Raw genomic sequence first — 21,556 nt, forward strand, 5'->3', positions numbered from 1 at the left:
TATATATATATATATATATATATATATATATATATATAAATGAAGATAGGCGCCAGCGCCCCCCGCGACCCCAAAAGGGAGTAAGCGGTGGGGGATGGATGGATGGTAAAGACATGTTACATTTTTTTACTCAAAAAGTACTAAACAAAAGGCGCTCACAGCCTTGGCAAAAAACTTGACTAAGGACACAAAAAACAACCCAGAGGCGAGTGTGCCTAACGCACGTACAAGCAGAGGCAAAACTGAGGTCATGAAACATGAACTAAAAAAAAATCACTAAACTGTGGCTTTAAAACAAAACTTACACATGGGCAGAAAATATGGAAAAGAAACAAAACTTACTTAGCAGGGCATGAACAGCAAAATCAGAGTATTGAGTATAGTCATAACCGGAGTGTTGAGTATGACGCCAGGCCGACTGCCTGGCAAATACAAGTTTAAATAATACAGACATGATTACTGACAGGTGCGTGAGTCCGGACACATGACAGGTGAAACTAATGGTTGTCATGGTGACAAAACAAGAGTGCCAAAAGAGTCCAAAAACCAACAGAACATGACCAAACAAAACATGATCACAAACACATGACCAAAACAATGTCAGCGCCTCCTTTAGTATGAGCCTCACCTCATGTTAATTGACATGAGATACCTTTATCTATGATTGACTTTTTCTCTTCCCAGTACTTATCCTCTCATGTCAAATGTTGTCTTTCTTTCATTTAGCTTGCCATCGTTCAGCATCATTCACGGCACGAGCCGTCTTTGTCTGCTGGACTACACTTGCAGTGAATCTTTTATCCTGTCTTTGTCTAGCTTTCTGCGTCTATCTTGAAGCTGAAACTGTAAGGATTTATGGAAGCAGAGGGACCTGTAGGTTGTCTGCTCCCTATGTACAGAACCAGCCTGAGGACACTGGATCCAGTGCTTTACATATCTGCACTGATAAGAATAGAGCTGGAAAAAGAATGGCAATGGTTAAAAAGTCCCTTTTAGCTATAGTGGCATAGACATACATCCTATCCTGCCCACAGCCAGACGTGGCCTAATCAGCGAGCTAATTACGTCTCTGTGTAATGTGCGTCAGCTTCATGTAACTGATTGCATTAACAACTGCCACATATCAAACAGTCACGTCTCCCGCATCTAATATCGCATTATGGGATTGCAAAGGTTATGGACGGTTTTTGGGCACAGATTAAAGCGAGAAATATCCTCCGATACGGCTGGTGGCAAGTCTTCTGCTCTCTTTTGTGTCTGTGTTCATTTTATATTTTACAAATTTAATGAATCACCGTCGGCATTGCTCTTAGCCATAATGACCTTTACCCATCTGCTGAAGTTACCCTGTAAGTTAATAAGTCAAGATGTATCGCATGTCTCATATCTTTACACCATATGTCATGTTTTTATCTAAAAGTCGACTGAGCGAATCTGACAGGTCCTGAACCAGCACTGTGTCCAAGCCAATGTTCTTGGGCCATAATCAGGTTGACTATCAATCAGATGTTTTTGTTGATATTCCAGCATACTTTATTTATGTTTCTAACTTTCTAACTTTTTATTACTCGCAGAAGAAACAACGGACAAAAGAACTGTCTCATCTCTTTCACTCCTACAACCCATATGACGACAAGGTAAGACATTTTTTGTTGTTGCTGTTTTCAAAACTGTTCCGATGTTCTTTGTCTTTGTTTGCCCCTTTTTCTTCTTCAACATGTTGTCGTCCTTAATGGGCCACATAAGAACCCAATACTTGACATTTAATCATATCTGTCATCACTCTTGTCTTGAGTATTGTGGTAATTTTGTTGTTCACTTTTGAGGGTCATCACTTGTCAGCAATATTGCGGATAAGAGTGTGTTAAGTGTTGGTTCCCGATTGTAATGAGACCCCTGATACAGATGTTAACAGCAAATGATTTATTTTTCTTTATATATATGTTTAACTACAGGATACAGTATACCAATATTTTGGTACTGGTACCAAAATTATTTCGATACTTTTCGGTACATTTCGATACTTTTCTAAATAGAGGGGACCACAAAAAATTGCATTTATTGGCTTTTTTTTTTTAACAAAAAAATCTTACAGTACATTAAAAATGTTTCTTATTGCAAGTTTGTCCTTAAATAAAACTGAACAGTAAGTAAGCAAACAAAAGCTGCTAATTTAGTCTGCTGACATATGCAGTAACATATTGTGTCATTTATCATTCTATTATTGTGTCAACATTGTTAAGGACAAGTGGTAGAAAATCAATTATTAATCTACTTGTTCGTTTTACTGTTAATATTTGCGTACTTTCTTTTTTAACATGTTCTATCTACACTTCTGTTAAAATGTAATAATCACCTATTCTTCTGTTGTTTGATACTTTACATTAGTTTTGGGTGATACCACAAATGTTGGTATCCATTCGATAGAAAGTCATTGCAGTATCATACATTGGTCATATTCAAAATCATATTTTGAATATGGGTCATATTTCCTGAGTTAAAAAAACATATAAATAAATAAAAAAAACGAAAGAAGATGTTATGATGCCAAGAAATATTGACATAATCATAGTAGTATTGACTAGCTACGCTCTTGCACTTGGTATTATTACAGTGGATGTTAGGTGTAGATCCACTAATGGCGTTTGTTTACATTTTGATGCTTTTGAGCATGTTTAGCTATTCCTCGTCCTGCAGGGATGATACTTGTAAGAAAAGTACTTTATTTGTTGCAATGGGGTCGAGGATTAGTGATTTAGAACATGCTCATCTGAAACAAGCAGTCACTCGGATCCGACTCACTAGGTAATGTTACAATTTTGCATACCAACAAACCAGGTAGAAGGCGCTCAAAAGTACAACAATCCTTTACTTTTTAAAATGCACTAGCTCAATGCTAATCTAATTGGATTTTTTTTTTACACATGCTTAAGATTTAGTATTAGTGATTGTAGCTGAGATAGGCACCAGCGCCCCCCGCGATCCCAAAGGGAATAAGCGGTAGAAAATGGATGGATGGATTTCAGATTATTTCAACACCTCCAAATTTGGTAGTGAAAACTACAACAGAGATGCCCGTTACAATCAAACAGCTGGTGTGTAACAACTACAATACTTACAGCATAAACATTTTGAAGAGCTTTACAAAAGCAAAGACAGGCACATTTAACTTAATGACAAAGACTACTTCCTGGCCAGGGAAACACCGTAGTCTTTACACCGCTGTTATCTAATGTCTTGGAATTGCAATTGCGTGTACATAATACCATGCAGTACAGTATTTGCCAATACACATACGTGTAAAAAATGTAGTATACATATACTGTAATATTGTACGTGATAATTGTTATGTATTGTATATATGATATAAACATATATACAATATATGTATATCAGAATATATCCTATACTGTACATATATTATGTAAATATTACGTATATATGTTATACTTTATATTGCTTTTAGTCTATTTTATACCTGTATTGTCCTTTCCATCTTTTCTATCATTTGTAACTGAGCTACTGTGTGGAACAATTTCCCTTGTGGATCATTTAAGTTTGTCTAAGTCTAAGTCTGAATAACTGGACAACACAGCTTAGTATTAAATGTTCAGTCAAAACATTTAGTTTGATACCGGTGAGCACTAGTACTGTGTTGATTCAAATGTGAAAGGTAACCATTCCAAAGCACCTGTCCAATGAGGCAATACTGCACAGCTCATCACTTTCCAAAAGCAAAACATGGAAATTAAATTTGAATTCAAACTCTTATCATCTTGGAACCTTAAATAAAATACTAACATTTTTACCAAAGAAATTTACCGGTGAAGAGTCACAAACATTCAGTTGTGTACTCACTTTAATGATCCATGTCATGTAGTAGAGTCACGTAAGAAGAGAAGATGACTAAAAGTGGGGGGACTAGCATTCAAAATGCATGCATCACACATTTTTGCCATTCTTGTAACTGTGAAAAACAGGTATAAATACATTAAAGGCCTACTGAAATTAGATTTTCTTTTTTAAACTGGCATAGCAGGTCCATTCTATGTGTCATACTTGATCATTTCGCAATATTGCCATTTTTTGCTGAAAGGATTTAGTAGAGAACATCCACAATAAAGTTCGCAACTTTTGGTGCTAACAGAAAAGCCCTGCCTTTACCGGAAGTTGCAGACGATGACGTCACATGTTGATGGCTCCTCACATATTCATTGTTTCTAATGGGAGCCTCCAACAAAAACAGCTATTCGGACCGAGAAAACGACAATTTCCCCATTAATTTGAGCGAGTTTGAAAGATTCAGGTTTGATGATATTGATAGAGACGGACTAGAAAAGAAAAAAAAAAGTTAAAAAAAAACGCGATTGCATTGGGACGGATTCAGATGTTTTTAGACACATTTACTAGGATAATTCTGGGAAATCCCTTATCTTTCTATTGTGTTGCTAGTGTTTTAGTGAGTTTAACAGTACCTGATAGTCGGAGGGGTTTGTCCACCGGTGTCTTGACGCCAATGTCTTGACCACAATTTTCTCACCGAAACCTGCTGGTTGACATTCGGTAGGGATCCATGTTCACTTGACTGCGCTCTGATCCATAGTAAAGTTTCACCTCCAGGAATTTCAAACAAGAAATCACCCTGTGTTTGTGTGGCTGAAGGCTAAAGCTTCCCAACTCCATCTTTCTACTTTGACTTCTCCTATATTAATTGAACAAATTGCAAAAGATTCAGCAACACAGATCTCCAAAATACTGTGCAATTATGCGGTTAAAGCAGACGACTTTTAGCTATGTGTGTGCGCAGCGCTCATATTTCCTAACAGCCTGTGACGTCACGCGTACACGTCATCATTACGCGACCTTTTCAAGAAAAAACTCCCGGGAAATTTAAAATTGCAATTTAGTAAACTAAAAAGGCCGTATTGGCATGTGTTGTAATGTTAATATTTCATCATTGATATATAAACTATCAGACTGCGTGGTGGGTAGTAGTGGGTTTCAGTAGGCCTTTAACTAATTTTAATAAGTAAATGTTGAAATCGCACATTTCATACTTACTACAGAACCACATGTTTGATTGCTATGCTTTCCAATCTCTATGATGCAATGAGATGTGAATCCTGTTCCTCTTTACCATCACTGGTACCCCTTCCCTGGTACCCCTTCCCTGGTGGCTTCACAAAAGTCAAAGCAAAGCACACTAACCCAAGGGCTCTCAAAATACACTGAATTCTCACCCTTTTTTTTTTTTAGCAATTTTTAATACTTAATAGTCATTCTAACCTGTGGTGCATTCAGTCATAGGCGGAGATCTACATTTCTGCCAGGGGGTGCTTGGACGGGCGGTAAATCTGACGCTACTTTTCTGAGCATGCGCGGTTCTTACTTGGTGGTGAGAAAGAATTGTCAATCATTCCCACGTGGGTACTCGGCATTGTCCATGGGTGCTCGGGGCCTGGAAGCACCCACGAGATCGGCACCTATGCATTGAGTTGCTTGCACATAATTTGGGAGGGCTCACCTGTTTTATATAAGGTCCTACACTTGACAGTGCATGGCAGAGCACACATCAAGAATGAAGTCGAATAAATTTTCTTTAGACCTATAGGATAGGATGGTCTTGGGGCACAAATCTGGAGAAGGCTGCAGAAAAATATGTGCTGCCTTGAAGGTCCCAATGAGGACAGTGGCCTCCATCATCCGTAAAAGGAAGAAGTTTGGAACGGCCAGAACTCCTCCTAGAGCTGGATCAGAGCTGCAACATTGTTCTGTGGAGAGAGAAAAACCTTCTACAAGGACAACCATCTCTGCAGCAAACCACCACCAATTAGGTAGTGGCCAGACGGAAGCCGTTCCTTTCTAAAAGTTTGCCAAAATGCACTTAAAAGGCTCTCAGATCATTAGAAACAAAATTATCTGGTCTGATGAGACAAAGATTGAACTCTTTGGCATGAATGCCAGGCGTTATGTTTGGAGGAAACCATTCACTGCTCAATGTACAGAGATGTCCTGGATGAAAACCTGCTCCCGAGCGCTCTTGAACGCAGACTGGGGTGACACTTTATCTTTCAGCACGACAATGACCCCAAACACACAGCCAAGATATCAAAGGAATGGCTTCAGGGCAATTCTGTAAATGTCTTTGAGTGGCCCAACAAGCTTGTGGCATTGTGTTTAAAAAACAAACAGACGTGTGTCTGTAATTGCTGCCAATTGTGCATCAACAAAGTGTTGGGCAGAGGCTGTTAATACTCGATGTTCATGTGATGTATTTTATTTTTAATACATTTGCAAAAAAATTCTGAAAAAAATGTGTTTTGCATTATCATTATGGGATATGTGTGTAGAATTTTGTGGACAGAAATTAATTATTAAATTTGGAATAAGACTGTAAAATAACATATGGAAAAAGTGAAGCAATGTGAATACTTTCTGGATGCACTGTAGTTTGCAAAATTAATTCAAATTCATGGAATTTGAAAGACATACTCACATTTTTTTTTGGGGGGGAGGGGTTAATTGTTCACAAGCCTGCTATTCTCACCTAAACAGATTGGCAACAAGCACATACTTTAACTTTTTTTTCATGTTTGCTGGTTGCTGCAACTTGTAAGTAGGCTGTTTTGATTCACATTGTTTGTTAATAGGCAAGATTGAAGCCTTTTATTGAGGTATTGACTTTAGTGCAGTCTGGGATTGAGGGATTCTCTCTTGTAGTGCATTTTAGAGCCAAGATGGTTATGCACACTGTTGGGATGAATAGCACGTGGGTAATGCACCATTGATTTTGCACCTTGGCATAGCGTAAACATTACCACCTATAGGTTCCATTGATGATCTCTTTTTTCTGTCCTGATCTTGATCTGTGTGTGGAATTCAAGATGAAAAAGACATTTTCAAAAGTAAATCCTCTGTTTGCAGACAGAATCAAAACAACACAAGACAGTATTACACACACAAATAGGTAAAGTTAAAAAATGTGCGATCAGAAATACACGTTACACAATACAGTGGTAATTCAATTTATCATTAATCTCAGTTTGTTCCACAACCTAGCTCGTAACTCAAAACATTTGTATCTAAAGTCAACAATGGCCATTGACATTAATTTATAAAAAAATAACCAGTGCTTGGCCCTATCAAAGCACTACACTTTTAACATGCACAATGACTTTTAAAAAGATAACAAATCGATTATACATTTTGTTTGAAAAAACAAAACAATAGCATGGACTACAATCAACTACAGTCGTTTTATGAAATAATATAATAATATTGTTCAATGTTCAGCTGTACCGTCGGTCGTGTAACAATAACTGAGTTGCAATCCCGTGACCTCGAGGCAAATCTGAGCACTTCCAGGTTTCAAGCGATGGTCTAGAGTCCCATTAAGGTGCAGTTTATTTACCTGAATCAGTGCAGATTAAAGCGATCCTGAAAAAATATTTTAAATGGGAATATTTATTAAAAATATTTAAACCATTTATCATTACCAAAAGGTTACCACATGGTTTTTAGAGAAGAAAAGATTACAAGCTCATCATGTCTTCACATCTGGAGGGTTCCACAAATTAAGCATTAATCCGTGAAAGACAAAGTTCGATTTATTCGTGCATCATTAAGTAACTTATTTGATTGACATAACGAGTGCCGTACTGCTGTGATCGTGACGCTAACTGCTGACTACAGTTGATTACCTGCTACAAATATTAGTCTTATCTACAATTCAGGTCTGCAGTTGTTTATGTGGTGTGAAGTTCCTATTTTTTCTCATTATTCAGCTATAGATGTCTATGTTGTTCTACAATGTTTGCTGGCCATATTAAGATATAGTATATGATAATGAGCCTATGAGAGATTTATTAATCCACTTTATTAATACTATTAAGGATATTTTCTTGATGCTGACAAATATCACCAAAGACGCTGTAATGTGGTGATCCGTGTCGAATAAAGCACTTGGCGTTCCTGCACCACTGAACTTTTAGATTGTGTTATGAAAATCGAAAAAGGAAACACGGTGGATTGGACCAACAATCACAATACTTATTACCAAGACTTAACATGACATTAGTTTATTTGCACAACCAGGTCTTCGTAGTTATATTTAGCCATTGCAACCACAAAAGAACACAAAATAATGCGATCTATTGTCCTTTTCTTACGTTTATTTCTGCTCTCAAACCCTGCTAATAAATTACAAAATAAACTTTATAGCATTACAGAAAGTTTCTCAATCAAATAAAATGTTCAAACAAACATTTTACCAAGTGATTGCTGCAGAGGATCATGACGAAAGTGGTATTTTTTAAAGAGCCATTTCCTTTGATGATTCTTTTTTTTCCTTTGACTATATTACCTTTATGAACCACTTTTTTCTAGACTCTATGACTGCTTTTTCCTATCTTTGTTTTTGAACGATTGGAACACCCAAGAACAGAAAAGCAATCTGGCATTTTCTGCTCAAACTTTTCACTCATTCTCACTTGTTTTAATGCTACGCTCAAGCTGCTTGATCAATGTGTAAATTAATGATGTCATATGCAACGCTCCTATCGGAAATGTTGTTAATAGCTGTGTTGCACACGGACGTCTTTGAATGACAGAAAAGAAGTCAGAGCTGGCCACAAGCTGTGTTTGTGTACTAAACTTAATGCTTGATCGTACAGTTTGATCAGTCAGGATAGACCGAAATGCAGCATTTAAAAATTTTCATGGATAAATGTCCGTCTTTTTGGAGGTTGTGTGATGCGGGGTCGGCTGATAACCGGTCGGACATAATTTTAATGGGTGGTTTCTCTGATTTGGTCATCTGGTTTTTCTCCTTTGCGCTAACTTTCTCAGTTGCGGTGGTTAGAGGGCAGGATTTTGTCGATCTCTGACTGTGGACAATTATTACTTCAGCCAGCGGCGGAGAGGATTATATAGAGACATTATGATTGTTACGATCAGCTGAGGACCCCAAAGCAGAGACTGACTGGAAAAGTTATATAACAAAGTGTAATAACAAAAGGCATGCATACAACTTCTGGTACTTACAGAAGTCCAAGAAATAACACGGCCAAAAATAATTCATGCATGGGAACAACAAAGAACAGGACAAGGGATGCAGGAGGAGAGTTTATAGGCATGAGTACAATCTGGTTAAGAGGTAGCACAGTTACCAAGGCATAATGATAACTGCTTGCAGGTGTGTTCCACTGGTTCCGCCCCAAAAAGCCAAATAGAGGCGCGGCGGCATAAAACTGACAAGCGGTGGCAGAACTGCACAGACAACATAACAATGATGGTCTGAACATGTTTGTTTGATTTTCATCCTAAAAGTATCAAATAAAATAAAGTCATTGGAGGAATAGAAATAAATTGGTTCCATATGTGGATTCGAGTGAGGAAAGTATCACATAAATCGTGTGTAAAGTCCATCCATCCATCCATTTTCTATCACTTGTCCCTTTAGGAGTCACGGGGGGTCGCTGGAGCTTATCTCAATCAATCAATCAATCAATCAATCAATGTTTATTTATATAGCCCTAAATCACAAGCGCCTCAAAAGGCTGCACAAACCACGTCATCCTCGGCAGGGCCCACATAAGGGCAAGGAAAAACTCACCCCAGTGGGACGTCAACCATGATGACTATGAGAAACCTTGGAGAGGACCACATATGTGGGGACCGAAAGCAATGGATGTCGAGCAGATCTAACATGATATTGTGAAAGTCCAATCCATAGTGGATCTAACGTAACCGTGAGAATCAAGTCCAAAGTGGATCCAATATAGTAGCGAGAGTCCCATCCAAAGTGGAGTCAGCAGGAAACCATCCCAAGCGGAGGCGGATCAGCAGCGCAGAGATGTCCCCAACCCACGCATAGGCGAGCGGTTCATCTTGGGTCCCGACTCTGGACAAGCGGTCCATCCTGGGTCCCAATTTTGGACAGCCAGTATTTCATCCATGGCCACCGGACCGAAGCCCCTCCACAAGGGAGGGGGGGACATACAGCTGCATTCGGGCAGAGAGCGGGGTACACCCTGGACAAGTCATCCTATATTTATTTAAATTGTTAAAAAACATTTAAAAAATCAAATAACATTTTAATGGCCTGACAAATTTAACTGAAAATCCTACCCAACTCCTCGAATACATGATGAAAATGTTGTATTTGTTTGGTTACTCTTATATACGTGTTACCGTATTTGTGTAGATCTTATTTCATTTCTGGACATTGTTAAGATGTGCAAAATAATCCCTGTGCATTTTGATATGATTTAAGGGTAGAAGATCTAATGTCAAGCCTGAGTCCTCCCATATCTTCTAAGATTCTCTTGTCCTTGCTTGTGTCCATTGGCTGAGGAATTGCTAAGGCAAATCAGCTTTTATTAAGCCGACATAGCCGTTAGATATAAATAAATGAGGTCTGATAATGTCCTTCATTTTGCATTAAACTCCCATTGGGGTCTGGCCTTTGCACAGTTTACTGTATATAAGGACACTGTGTGTTTACATCAGAGCGCATGTAACAGAGAGCATGCATGTACATAAAGGGGTAGGAATAAATTGGTGTGTTTACGGCCATTACCGCTAATATGCGTTTGGCCACGGAGGAAAAGGTCATTAATAAAGACTGAGTTGCGGAGGGGCTGTTGTGTATGTGAGGCTTTATTGTCTAAAAGCTCCAGGCTACCAACCAAATGAAACAATGTTTTTAATGAACTAATTGTTGTTTTATTACCAGGATTGTGTCTTAACCTCCCATGGCTAATGCGGAATTATGTCGGAAGCAAATGTCGTTTTTCAATATTGACACTGAATGGGATTAAAGAAATATTAGCTTGATTCTTTCTTTATTGGCCTCTCTGTCTTCATGTCATTTAGTTGATTTTGGTTTCGGGGTTGTACATCTAAATATGACCGTAAGGTATACGCTTTGTTTATATAAATACAGTGTTAAACAATCCACCCACCCTGTGTGTGTTTTAGGAGTCACATTGTGAGTGTGTGTGCCTCCGTGTGTGTTTGTAATGATTAATGTGAAGTATCCTGTAGCCAGATGGTGCTGAACAAGGCCCATCCATCAGCAATGAAAAGACCAGTGGGCAGAAACCTGGCAGAGCACTTTGTCTAGGGCCAGTGCCCTGCATCAGACACACTCCCGCTTAGACACCGCACACTTTAAGCCATGCACCACATCATAATAGTTTTCGAATAAAGATTATTTAGTTTTTTTTTTTTTTTCAGACTCCATATCAGAGGTCTACGCCAAGGGTGTCCAAAATTAACACATAATTATTTTTTTTTATGGACCTTCGACAATCATTATTATTGTTATGTGTATTTTCTACCTTAATAACAAGTATTTGCTTTGTCACCTACAGCAGTGTTTTTCAACCACTGTGCCGCGGCTAATTATAAACCGCAAATGTGCCGTTGTTGAGTGTCTGTACTGTCTGCGGCTCGGCAGAGTAACGGTGTAATACTCTTCCATATCAGTTGGTGGCAGCAGGTAGCTAATTGCTTGGTAGATGTCGGGAACATGGTTTGTCGTGATCACAATATGCGGGAGGTAGTGTTCAGGTAAAAAGTTGAGTTGAGTGTGAGTTTATTTCGAACATGCAAGCATACAACATGATAAATCACAATTTCCAGTTTCTCTTTTCAACATGTTTAAAAAGGAGTAGGAAGAAGCAGAGCTTATTTAATCCTACCCCTTTTCTTTTACATAACAGTTGCTAAAACTTTAGTTAACTTCCTGTTCTCAATGTATTCACAATAATTTAAAGGTATCTATTACTTAAACCAAAAATAAACAAAAGGCGAGTGCCGCTATGAAAAGGCATTGAAGCTTAGGGATGGCTATGCGAAACAAAACTAAAACCAAACTGGCTACAAAGTAAACAAACACAGAATGCTGGACTACAGCAAATACTTGCAGCGTTTGGAGCAGATGGCGTCCACAAAGTACGTCCGTACATGACATGACAATCAACAACGCCCCCACAAAGAAGGATAAAAACAACTGAAATATTTCTAATTGCTAAAACAAAGCAGGTGCAGGTAATAACATTCAAGAAAGACATGAAACTGCTCCAGGAAAATACCCCAAAAAAAGAGAAAAAGCTACCAAAATAGGAGCACAAGACAAGAACTAAAACATTACACACAGGAAAACACCAAAATAATCAAAATAATTCGACTTATTTTGAGTATTTTGGCGTGATGCGACAGGTAGAAGCTATAGTGATGCATGCTTGGTTATGGTTTGAATTCATATCCAACAACTGCGACTTTTTATTGTCAATATTGGCTACTGAGTTTAATTTTTTTTATGTTTTCTGCTGGTAGTGTGCCTTCGGATTTTTTCAAAGAAAAAAATGTGCCCTGGCTCAGAAAAGGTTGAAAAACACTGACCTACAGTATAATGCAAAATATATCACAGCAATGGTTTTTTTTCCCAAATACCTTAGCATGTACTAATATACATTGAATACGTTTTTAGCATCTATAAGGGTACAAAATGTATCGAAGTGGCCCCCGCATTTATTCCTTTTTCAGTATGCCGTAAGAAAAAAATGTGGACACTCCTTGTCTATGCAATAAAAATAACATAGGAAACATTTTTTTTTTAAAATAGTGAAAAGCTTTGAATAACGTCGTGTGTTTGTGTGTGTGTTTGAGTTACAAGCATCATATTTTTCCTGTGTCTGTTTAAATTAAACGGATAGCAGCTTTATGATTCTGAGTAAAGTTTTCTGTATCAATACTCATAGCTGCCCTCTTTGCCAAATTTTCGGCAACATTTAAAGCAGTGGTTCTCAACCTTTTTTCAGTGATGTACCCCCTGTGAACATTTTTTTAATTGAAGTACCCCCTAATCAGAGAAAAGCATTTTTGGTTGAAAAAAAGAGATAAAGAAGTAAAATCCAGCACTGTGTCATCAGTTTCTCATTTATTAAATTGTATAACAGTGCAAAATATTGCTCATTTGTAGTGGTCTTTCTTGAACTATTCAGAAAAAAAGGTGTAAAAATAACTAAAAACTTGTTGAAAAATAAACAAGTGATTCAATTGTAGATAAAGATTTCTAAACATAGAAACTTAAAGGGCCCTCTCTGGGGATTGTAATAGAGATCCGTGTGGATTCATGAACTTAATTCTAAGCATTTCTTCACATAAAAAGAAATCTTTAACATCAATATTTATGGAACATGTCCACAAAAAAATCTAGCTGTCAACACTGAATATTGCATTGTTGCATTTCTTTTCACAGTCTATGAATTTACATTCATATTTTGTTGTAGTATTATTCAATAAATATATTTCTAAAATATTTTTTAGAATATTTTTAAAAAGATCTCACGTACGCCTTGGCATACCTTCAAGTACCCCCAGGGGTACGCGTACCCCCATTTGAGAACCACTGATTTAAAGGGTTCTTGCATGGCTTGTGTGCTACTCCTCTACAAAGTTTTGTGGGGAAATAGTTTGAGTTTATTTTGAACATGCAAGCATACAACATGATACATCACAATTTCCAGTTTCTCTTTTCAACATGTTCAAAAAGGAGTAGGAAGAAGCAGAGCTTATTTAATCCTACCCCTTTTCTTTTACATAACAGTTGCTTAAACTTTTGTTCACTTCCTGTTCTCAATTTATTCACAATATACTCCATAAGTAGTTACAATAAAAATAATTGAATGAATAATAATTGGTGAAGTAAGTCATATTTCATATGATGAGAAAACTAAGATTATTTTGAGAATGAAAGAATGAATGGATGAAATACATTCAAAATGTTTATCATGGTTGTTCATCTTTGTACTTTGTAAACACTTTAAATCTGAAGAGTTTTTTTGAAGTGGATCATATTAGTATTTTGTTTGATGTCTTTGCTCAGCCATTCCATAATTTAATTCCACATACAGATATACTGAAGGTCTTAAGTGTTGTACGTGCGTACAAACGTTTTAAATTAAAATTTTCTCTAAGATTATATTTCTCCTCTTTTGTTGAGAAGAATTGTTGTATATTCTAGGGTAGAAGGCTATAGTTTGCTTTGTGTATAATTTTAGCTGTTTGCAAATTCACTATGTCGTGGAATTTTAGTATCTTTGATTCAATAAATAAAATATTCATATGTTCTCTATATCCAACATTATGTATTATTCTAACCGATCTTTTTTGTAACACCGTTAATGAAAGAAGTGTTTTTTTGCAATTATTTCCCCATATTTCTACACAGTAACTCAGATATGGTAACACTAGGAGCCTTGTTTTTGTAGTTTTTTGCGTAATCCTGCTAACTTTATAAGTACTACAGTGGTACCATAATTTAAGAGTGCCCCAACTTAAAGAGTATTTTGAGTCTCTCGTTAAAAAAATATGTTTCCAGTTACAAGCAAAACTGTGAGTTACAAGCATCCACGTCATTAGTTGGTGTAGAAAATGCCACAGTGGACTGAGTTAGATCCGACCAAAACGTTTGGTCTTGCTCGCTAGCATTAATTTATAGCTAGAGATCGACATAACTTTGTTTTCCAACCTTTGGAAGGAAGAAAGTGACTGTGAAGGTCAGTGCTGAGAAGAAAAAGTGGACGATATTTATTAAGTAAAAAAATAAATGACCGTCTGCATCATACTAAGGGCAGAATTAGTCTAACGCCTGCCAGCAATATTAAAATGATATCAAAGCGGCGGACATGTATCCATGGAAATATGGAAATGCTGCTGATGGTGTTTTTGACGGAGAAGCAGCTGGAAGCAGATACCGTAAAAGTCCACTCTCTAGCTGCACATTATTACATTTCTTCATAGAGTTGTTAGTCATTGAATACACTTTGTCTTTTTGTAAAAAAAAGGTTACATGTTAAAATTGGGCAGTTTTGGTAGGGCCAAGCACCATCCATCGATCCATCCATTTCCTACCACTTGTCCCTTTTGGGGTTGCGGGAGGGGATGTAGCCTATCTCAGCTGCATTCGGGCGGAAGGCGGCGTACACCCTTGACAAGTCGCCACCTCATCACAGGGCCAAGCACCAATTAAATTGATTTCAATTAATTTAAATGGGAGACTTTGATTTGAGATCTAAGTGTTTTGAGTTAAAAGCGCCATCACAGAACCAAATAAGCTTGTAAATCGAGGCACTTCTGTGTTCAATAATGGTCACCAAAGAGTATTTCACAATGCTGTGCCTTTTTTTACATCCGTATTCTATACACTGTAGATATTTATGATAATTTCTGGTTAAAACTGTGGTTGATGTGCTTACTGATGCTTGCTTTTTTTCCTAATATGGTTTAGCTTACCATTGAAAGGTTTTACCTGTAGACCTCTGTGCTGTGATCACGTTTCTAGTAATTAAAGGTATTTTTTTCACTTTATCATTGAGATTTTCAAGGGAATAGTCAACCACTACGGAGGTTATTATGCTTTGGGCTCCTGAGAATATGTTTTCTGGTAAGCACTGCAGGTGTGTTTATGCGTATGAATTGTGTAAATATCCAGTACACATTTCCGACATCTCTGCATCTTTAGGTTTTTGTCCTGGCAGGCTAGGCCCTGCCAGGGCTAAGTTGTGAGACTCATGCCTAGGTGTACGTGCACACATTCAGCTGGTTCTTGCAGAGTTTACAATGCCCCTTGCCCCCGTCACCCTGCGCTGTCATAATCTCCCGAGAAAACACACACGCCCACATCCATTCACCATGCTGTGTGCATAGGCCTGAATGACACGAGTGACAGTTTCCCCTACAGCAAGAGAGAGGGGACAAGCTGTCAACATGGACCGCTGCACCTGCTCAGCCCCCACTGTGTGTGTGTGAGTGGGGGGCAGGGGGGAAAATATAAAAAAATGCAGGTTCAAGATGAAAAGACGAGAGGTAGAGACATTTAAATGTATGGTTGATAATAACAAACCAATAAGGGAAAATGAAATAAAACATAATTGCACACAATAAATGCCCTGTGTCCCCTTTCTGGTCTTGTGAAATCCCTCCTCGCCTCATGAACGTTGACGTAATTATCATTTGTCACTGAGAAAGGGGGAAAAAAAAATGGAAGAAGTTAATTAGTCGAACAAGTCTCTCTCTCTTAGACAGATCTCTTTTAATATTTTCCAACAATTAGCATTCTGTTTTCCCCTCCTTTGGGGTTCCTAATTACTTTTAGGTGCTGAGGGATTTTTCCAAGCCGCTGCTTAACGTTGTTGCGGAAAGCTAACCTGCATCTTTGTCCAACTTGCCATTTCATTTTTCTCGTTAATTAATTTACTATTTGGGTGGACAAAGGGGGACAATTGAAAGAGACAATGCAAAAGTGATTTGTTTTCTTGCTTTGTTCTATTTGCTTGTTTATCTCATTCTGTGTTATCTTTAATATGTTGCCATGGATTCACACTCTTGCTGTTATTTGTGTGGTAACTGAAATATCAGACTTTCTTTTTAACTCTGAAGTCCAAGATATGCTTATTACTAGTTCAGTTCAGTTTAATTCAAATCAGATGTGCGACTTGGCGACTTTATTAAACATTTGAAGATGACCGAGTCACGTCAGACACGGCCTGGTTGTAAAACTGACACATTCTTCCTTGGCTTCATTTAGCAAATATACCTTTAATAACTTACTCTACAGGGTACTGTTGCACCTCCCGTTTGATCAAAGGCTACACAAATGAAACCTGACTTGTTTGTGTGTGTTCTTGTGAATACACGTGTGTTTGTGTGCACTGATATTCCGCCCACATTGCAGCTTTGGCAAAGACATGCTTGTCTCTTCTTTTACTGTTGCACAGCAGAGTTCCACAGACATGTATACTTGTTCTCAATCTGTCAAAGTTAGACAACAGGGGTTTATGAAACACACATGCACACACTGTATATGGCCCTGCTAATGTTCCGCGAGGGCCTGGCCTTCATTTGGAACCAGTTTTCTGATCAACAGTTGGAGGCGTACCTGCAATCAACATCTGGGTTGGTCAAAACTACAATATGAACCAACAATGGTTAATGTATAAGACATGGTAGCAACAGGAAATTACTAGGGATCTAATTCTCTTTGTGATGGTAAATGGGTTGTACTTGTATAGTGCTTTTCTACCCCTTTTTAAGGAGCCCAAAGGGCTTTGACAGTATTTCCACATTCGCCCATTCACACACTGACGGCGGGAGCTGCCATGCAAGCCGCTCACCAGGACCCATCAGGAGCAAGGGTGAAGTGTCTTGCCTAAGGACACAAACGGACGTGATTAGGATGGTAGAAGGTGGGGATTGAACCAGTAACCCTCAGATTGTTGGCACTCTACCAACTTCGCCATGCCGTCCCTTCGACCGATGGACGAATCGATTTGCATGGCATTACATGGGTTGCGATGTGGTTCAAAAACGATTTATTTATAAAACAGAACAATTTGAGGTTATTCGTTTTAGTGTACAAACGATTGGATTCGATGGTTAACACTCGTTGATGTTGTTGCGCTTGTATCGCGAAAACAAAACAACTTGAAGTATCTTTTGACGCCCAAAAACATGTGCCGTTTATTCCATCAAAGACGAGACTGAATAACTGCATACATCAAAGAGACTCAACATGGCGGTCACAACAAACCCACACCTTTTGGGTAAATCTCCTGACGGTCACTTAAAGGGGCCGCACCAAATTACTCACTCTTAACTGCATACTGAATATGAATGCTAAACAAGAACAACATTGTTATGTGCACAAAAGAACAATGACAGTGAATAATGGTGACAAAGTCAAATATAGCTCGGTTGGTAGAGCGGCCGTGCCAGCAACTTGAGGGTTGCAGGTTCGATCCTCGCTTCCCCCATCCTAGTCACTGCCTTGACTAAACTCTGCCGCCCGTCTGCTCACCACACCCGCTCCCTTGAGCACATCACCCCAGTCCTCGAGAAACTCCACTGGCTCCCTGTTTCCCACTGGATCCACTTTAAAATCCTCCTCCTCACCCACAAAGCCCTCCACGCCGAGGCCCCCTGCTACTCTCCAACCTGCTTCACCGCCATACCCCTTCATGCAGCCCCCGCTGCTTTGATGCCAACCTCCTCTCCCCACCACTCAGAACCAAGCTGCGGACCTGGGGTGATAGAGCCTTCTCCATTGCTGTTTCACCCTCTGGAACACTCTTCCCAAACCCACCCGTGACTGTTCAGACCTTCCCACCTTCAAAAGCCCTCTTAAAACACACCTCTTCAGATCTGCTTTTAACCTGTGATTAGTGTTCTGTGCCTTCTAATGTCCTGTTTTATAATTGTCCTGTGTTATTATGTATTTTACAATGTACTGCTTTTATATTTCCTGTATTTTATATTATTACTTTAAACTGTTTTATACTTTAATTATTTTTTATCCTGTAAAGCGTCTTTGAATGCTCAGAAAAGCACTATACCAAATAAAATGTATTATTATTATTATTATTATTATTATTATTATTATTATTATTATTATTATTGGGCAAGACACTTTACCCACCTGCTCCCAGTGCCACCCACACTGGTTTAAATGTAACTCAGATATTGGGTTTCACTATGTAAAGCGCTCTGAGTCACTAGCGCAAAAGCGCTATATAAATATAATTCACTTCTCTAAACAGGTATGGTGCATACTTGCCAACCTTGAGACCTTGAGCGGGGGGTGGGTGTATATTGTAGTGTCCCGGAAGAGTTAGTGCTGCAAGGGGTTCGTGGTATTTGTTCTGTTGTGTTTATGTTGTGTTGCGGTGCAGGTGTTCTCCCGAAATGTGTTTGTCATTCTTGTTTGGTGTGGCGCATATTTGTAACAGTGTTAAAGTTGTTTATACAACCATCCTCAGTGTGACCTGTATGGGTGTTGACCAAGTATGCGTGGCATTGACTTATGTGTGGGTTAAAGCCGCATATATTATGTGACTGGGCCAGCACGCTGTTTGTATGGAAGAATAGCGGACGTGACGACAGGTTGTAGGAGACGCTAAAGGCACGCCCCAAATATTGTTGTTCGCGTGGAAATTGGGAGAAATTCGGGAGAATGGTTGCCCTGGGAGATTTTCGGGAGGGACACTGAAATTCGGGAGTCTCCTGGGGAAATCGGGAGGGTTGGCAAGTATGGTGTGGTGAATTATGTCCTTAAAGCAACCGCTGCAATGTACACATTTCTTTTTTTACGACACAAAAAAACCCATAAGCATTCTTTCTATAAAAGTGACATGCTTCCGGTATTTTCACATTTTTAACATACAACATATATTCCTAAAGATGTTATTTAAAGTAAAAAGGCAAACATGTCAGTTATGTTTCTTGTCATTTCTTGTCATTGTCGTCATAGACGCCTACAGGTTCCCGCCAATAGCTTGACTGGGGGGTGGGATTTCCGGGACAAGGGTGGGATGTGACGTGTGTCGTGGAGTTGAAAGGGGAAAGGAAAGTTTCCGGAGAAGAGACCGAGACGCGGGGATTGAGCAATTTGTACGAGAAAAACACACATAATTCATTACTTTTACAATGATCAGGAATAACAAATAACATCCACTGTACCTTGCTGGTAATCTTATTTGCCTGCAGGGGCAGGTAAGGGTGGAGGCAGTGTCTGCAACACCGTGAATACTTCCTGAAAGTTTCAAGCCACATCGCTTGTCCTTTGCTTTCTTTGGACTCATTTTGAGTTAAGAAAATTAGAAGATTTTTGCAAAATGACTTACAAACACTTAAAAAGTACATAATGGAGCACAGTAACTAACAGCAGCACTTTCTTGAATGAATAAGCAGTGACAACCGAAGATCAATGGATGTGCTTCCATGGGTGGATATGTTTGTACACAAAGACTAGATTTTTACACTAACACTTATTTTTATTATCTGTGGTTTGCAGATCACAAAGTTTATACAACGAGGCGTCCTTGATTTATTTGCCACTATGTATTCAAACCATTACAGTAGTTTTATGAAATGTAATACACATGTGAAGCATTTACCTTTTCCAGCGGACTTAAAAGGACTTCAAAACTATTTTTGGTCTGCTCTCTTTAGATCCAACATGTAAAATGTGCCAAGTTACGAAAAAGAGACGGCTGGTCAATAAGGCTGAGAGCGCAGCGAGTAATGGTGTTAAAGAAACAGATATTTCAAGTTATTTTAACACCCATCAGAGTAGCAGGGAAAAAAGTGGACATCCCCGTTTCGGAGCATGGCGTAGCGACAGACTTTGTGCTTCATGCATGCAGAGGAAGCCGAACCGTAAATAAAGCAGTAAGTCTCAGCAGCGCTAACGGAAGACGTCACCGACAATGGTAGGAATGTTTTGGAAGCTGGACCGCTGCCAATGTTTTCCAATCGTTGGAAAACAGTTATTTTGATCCTTTGCTATAAGCTAATGCTAGTGAAGAGTTGGGTTGTACAATCCTGGGCATGACGTTTAAGTGCATCCGGCAGTGGAGGGTCCTCTATGGGGTCTTGGGGCACTAGGAGGTTAACCCCTTTACTACTGTTACCCCAGGTGGCCCTTGGCAAAGGCCTAGTACCTGACTGCCCCTTAGCCAGGGTTACGGTGAAGACCTAAACGGTGAAGCAGGCGGAAGACGGTAGATTTAGAACTACCACAACGGCTGCGATGGCGGAGGAAGGCTGCAGCAGAAAAGGGTCCCCAGTCGTCTTGGACTCCATGCCACTGGACCCTGACCCGTTTCTGTCAAGGATCGTGTGGTGACTGTCTGTGACCAGTCTCCCCACGTTAAACAAAGTCACGCACAGGCATCCTCCATAAAAAGATACACCCCTACCAGGAGGATCGTCATACTCGTTTGAGTGACCGCCGATGATGATGTACGGCCGTGGTTCTCAAATGGGGGTACTTGAAGGTATTCCAAGGGGTACTTGAGATTTTTCAAAAATATTCTAAAAATAGCAACAATTCAAAAATCCTTTTAAAATAAAGATTAAAGATTTTTTTTTGTGAAGAAATGTTTAGAATGAAGTTGATGAATCCAGATGGATCTCTATTACAATCCCCAAAGAGGGCACTTTAAGTTGATGATTACTTCTATGTGTAGAAATCTTTATTTATAATTGAATCACGAGTTATTTTTATATCTTTTTTTTCAAGTAGTTCAAGAAAGACCACTATAAATTAGCAATATTTTGCACTGTTATACAATTTAATAAATCAGAAACTGATGACATAGTGCTGTATTTTACTTCTTTATCTCTTTTTTTCAACTAAAAAGGCTTTGCTCCAATTAGGGGGTACTTCAATTAAAAAAATGTTCACAGGGGGTACATCACTGAAAAAAGGTTGAGAACCACTGATGCACGGTATACCGGTATTAGTATAGTACCGCGATACTAATGAATCATATTTGGTGCTATACCACCTATGAAAAGTACCGGTAAGCCAAATACCCAAATTTGTAGTATTATCCAAAACTAATGTAAAGTATCACACAACAGAAGAATAGGTGATTATTAAATTTTAACAGAAGTGTAGATAGAACATGTTAGAAACAGTAAATTAACAAGTAGATTAATAATACATTTTCTACCACTAGTCCTTAATAATTTTGACAAAATAATT

At 38.7% G+C, this 21,556-nt stretch overlaps 1 protein-coding gene across 2 annotated transcripts in view; it reads left to right on the forward strand.

Moving 5' to 3' along the window:
- The window catches only part of cdkal1 (CDK5 regulatory subunit associated protein 1-like 1), a 611,713-nt gene that overhangs the window by 473,685 nt on the left and 116,472 nt on the right, over positions 1-21,556 (forward strand). For both annotated transcript variants that reach the window (XM_061916180.1, XM_061916181.1), the window contains one exon: positions 1,575-1,637. In XM_061916180.1, coding sequence (XP_061772164.1) covers positions 1,575-1,637 — 63 coding nt within the window. The remainder of the gene's footprint in view (positions 1-1,574; positions 1,638-21,556) is intronic.

Source organism: Nerophis ophidion, linkage group LG11 (assembly GCF_033978795.1).
Source record: "Nerophis ophidion isolate RoL-2023_Sa linkage group LG11, RoL_Noph_v1.0, whole genome shotgun sequence".
NCBI lineage: Eukaryota > Metazoa > Chordata > Actinopteri > Syngnathiformes > Syngnathidae > Nerophis > Nerophis ophidion.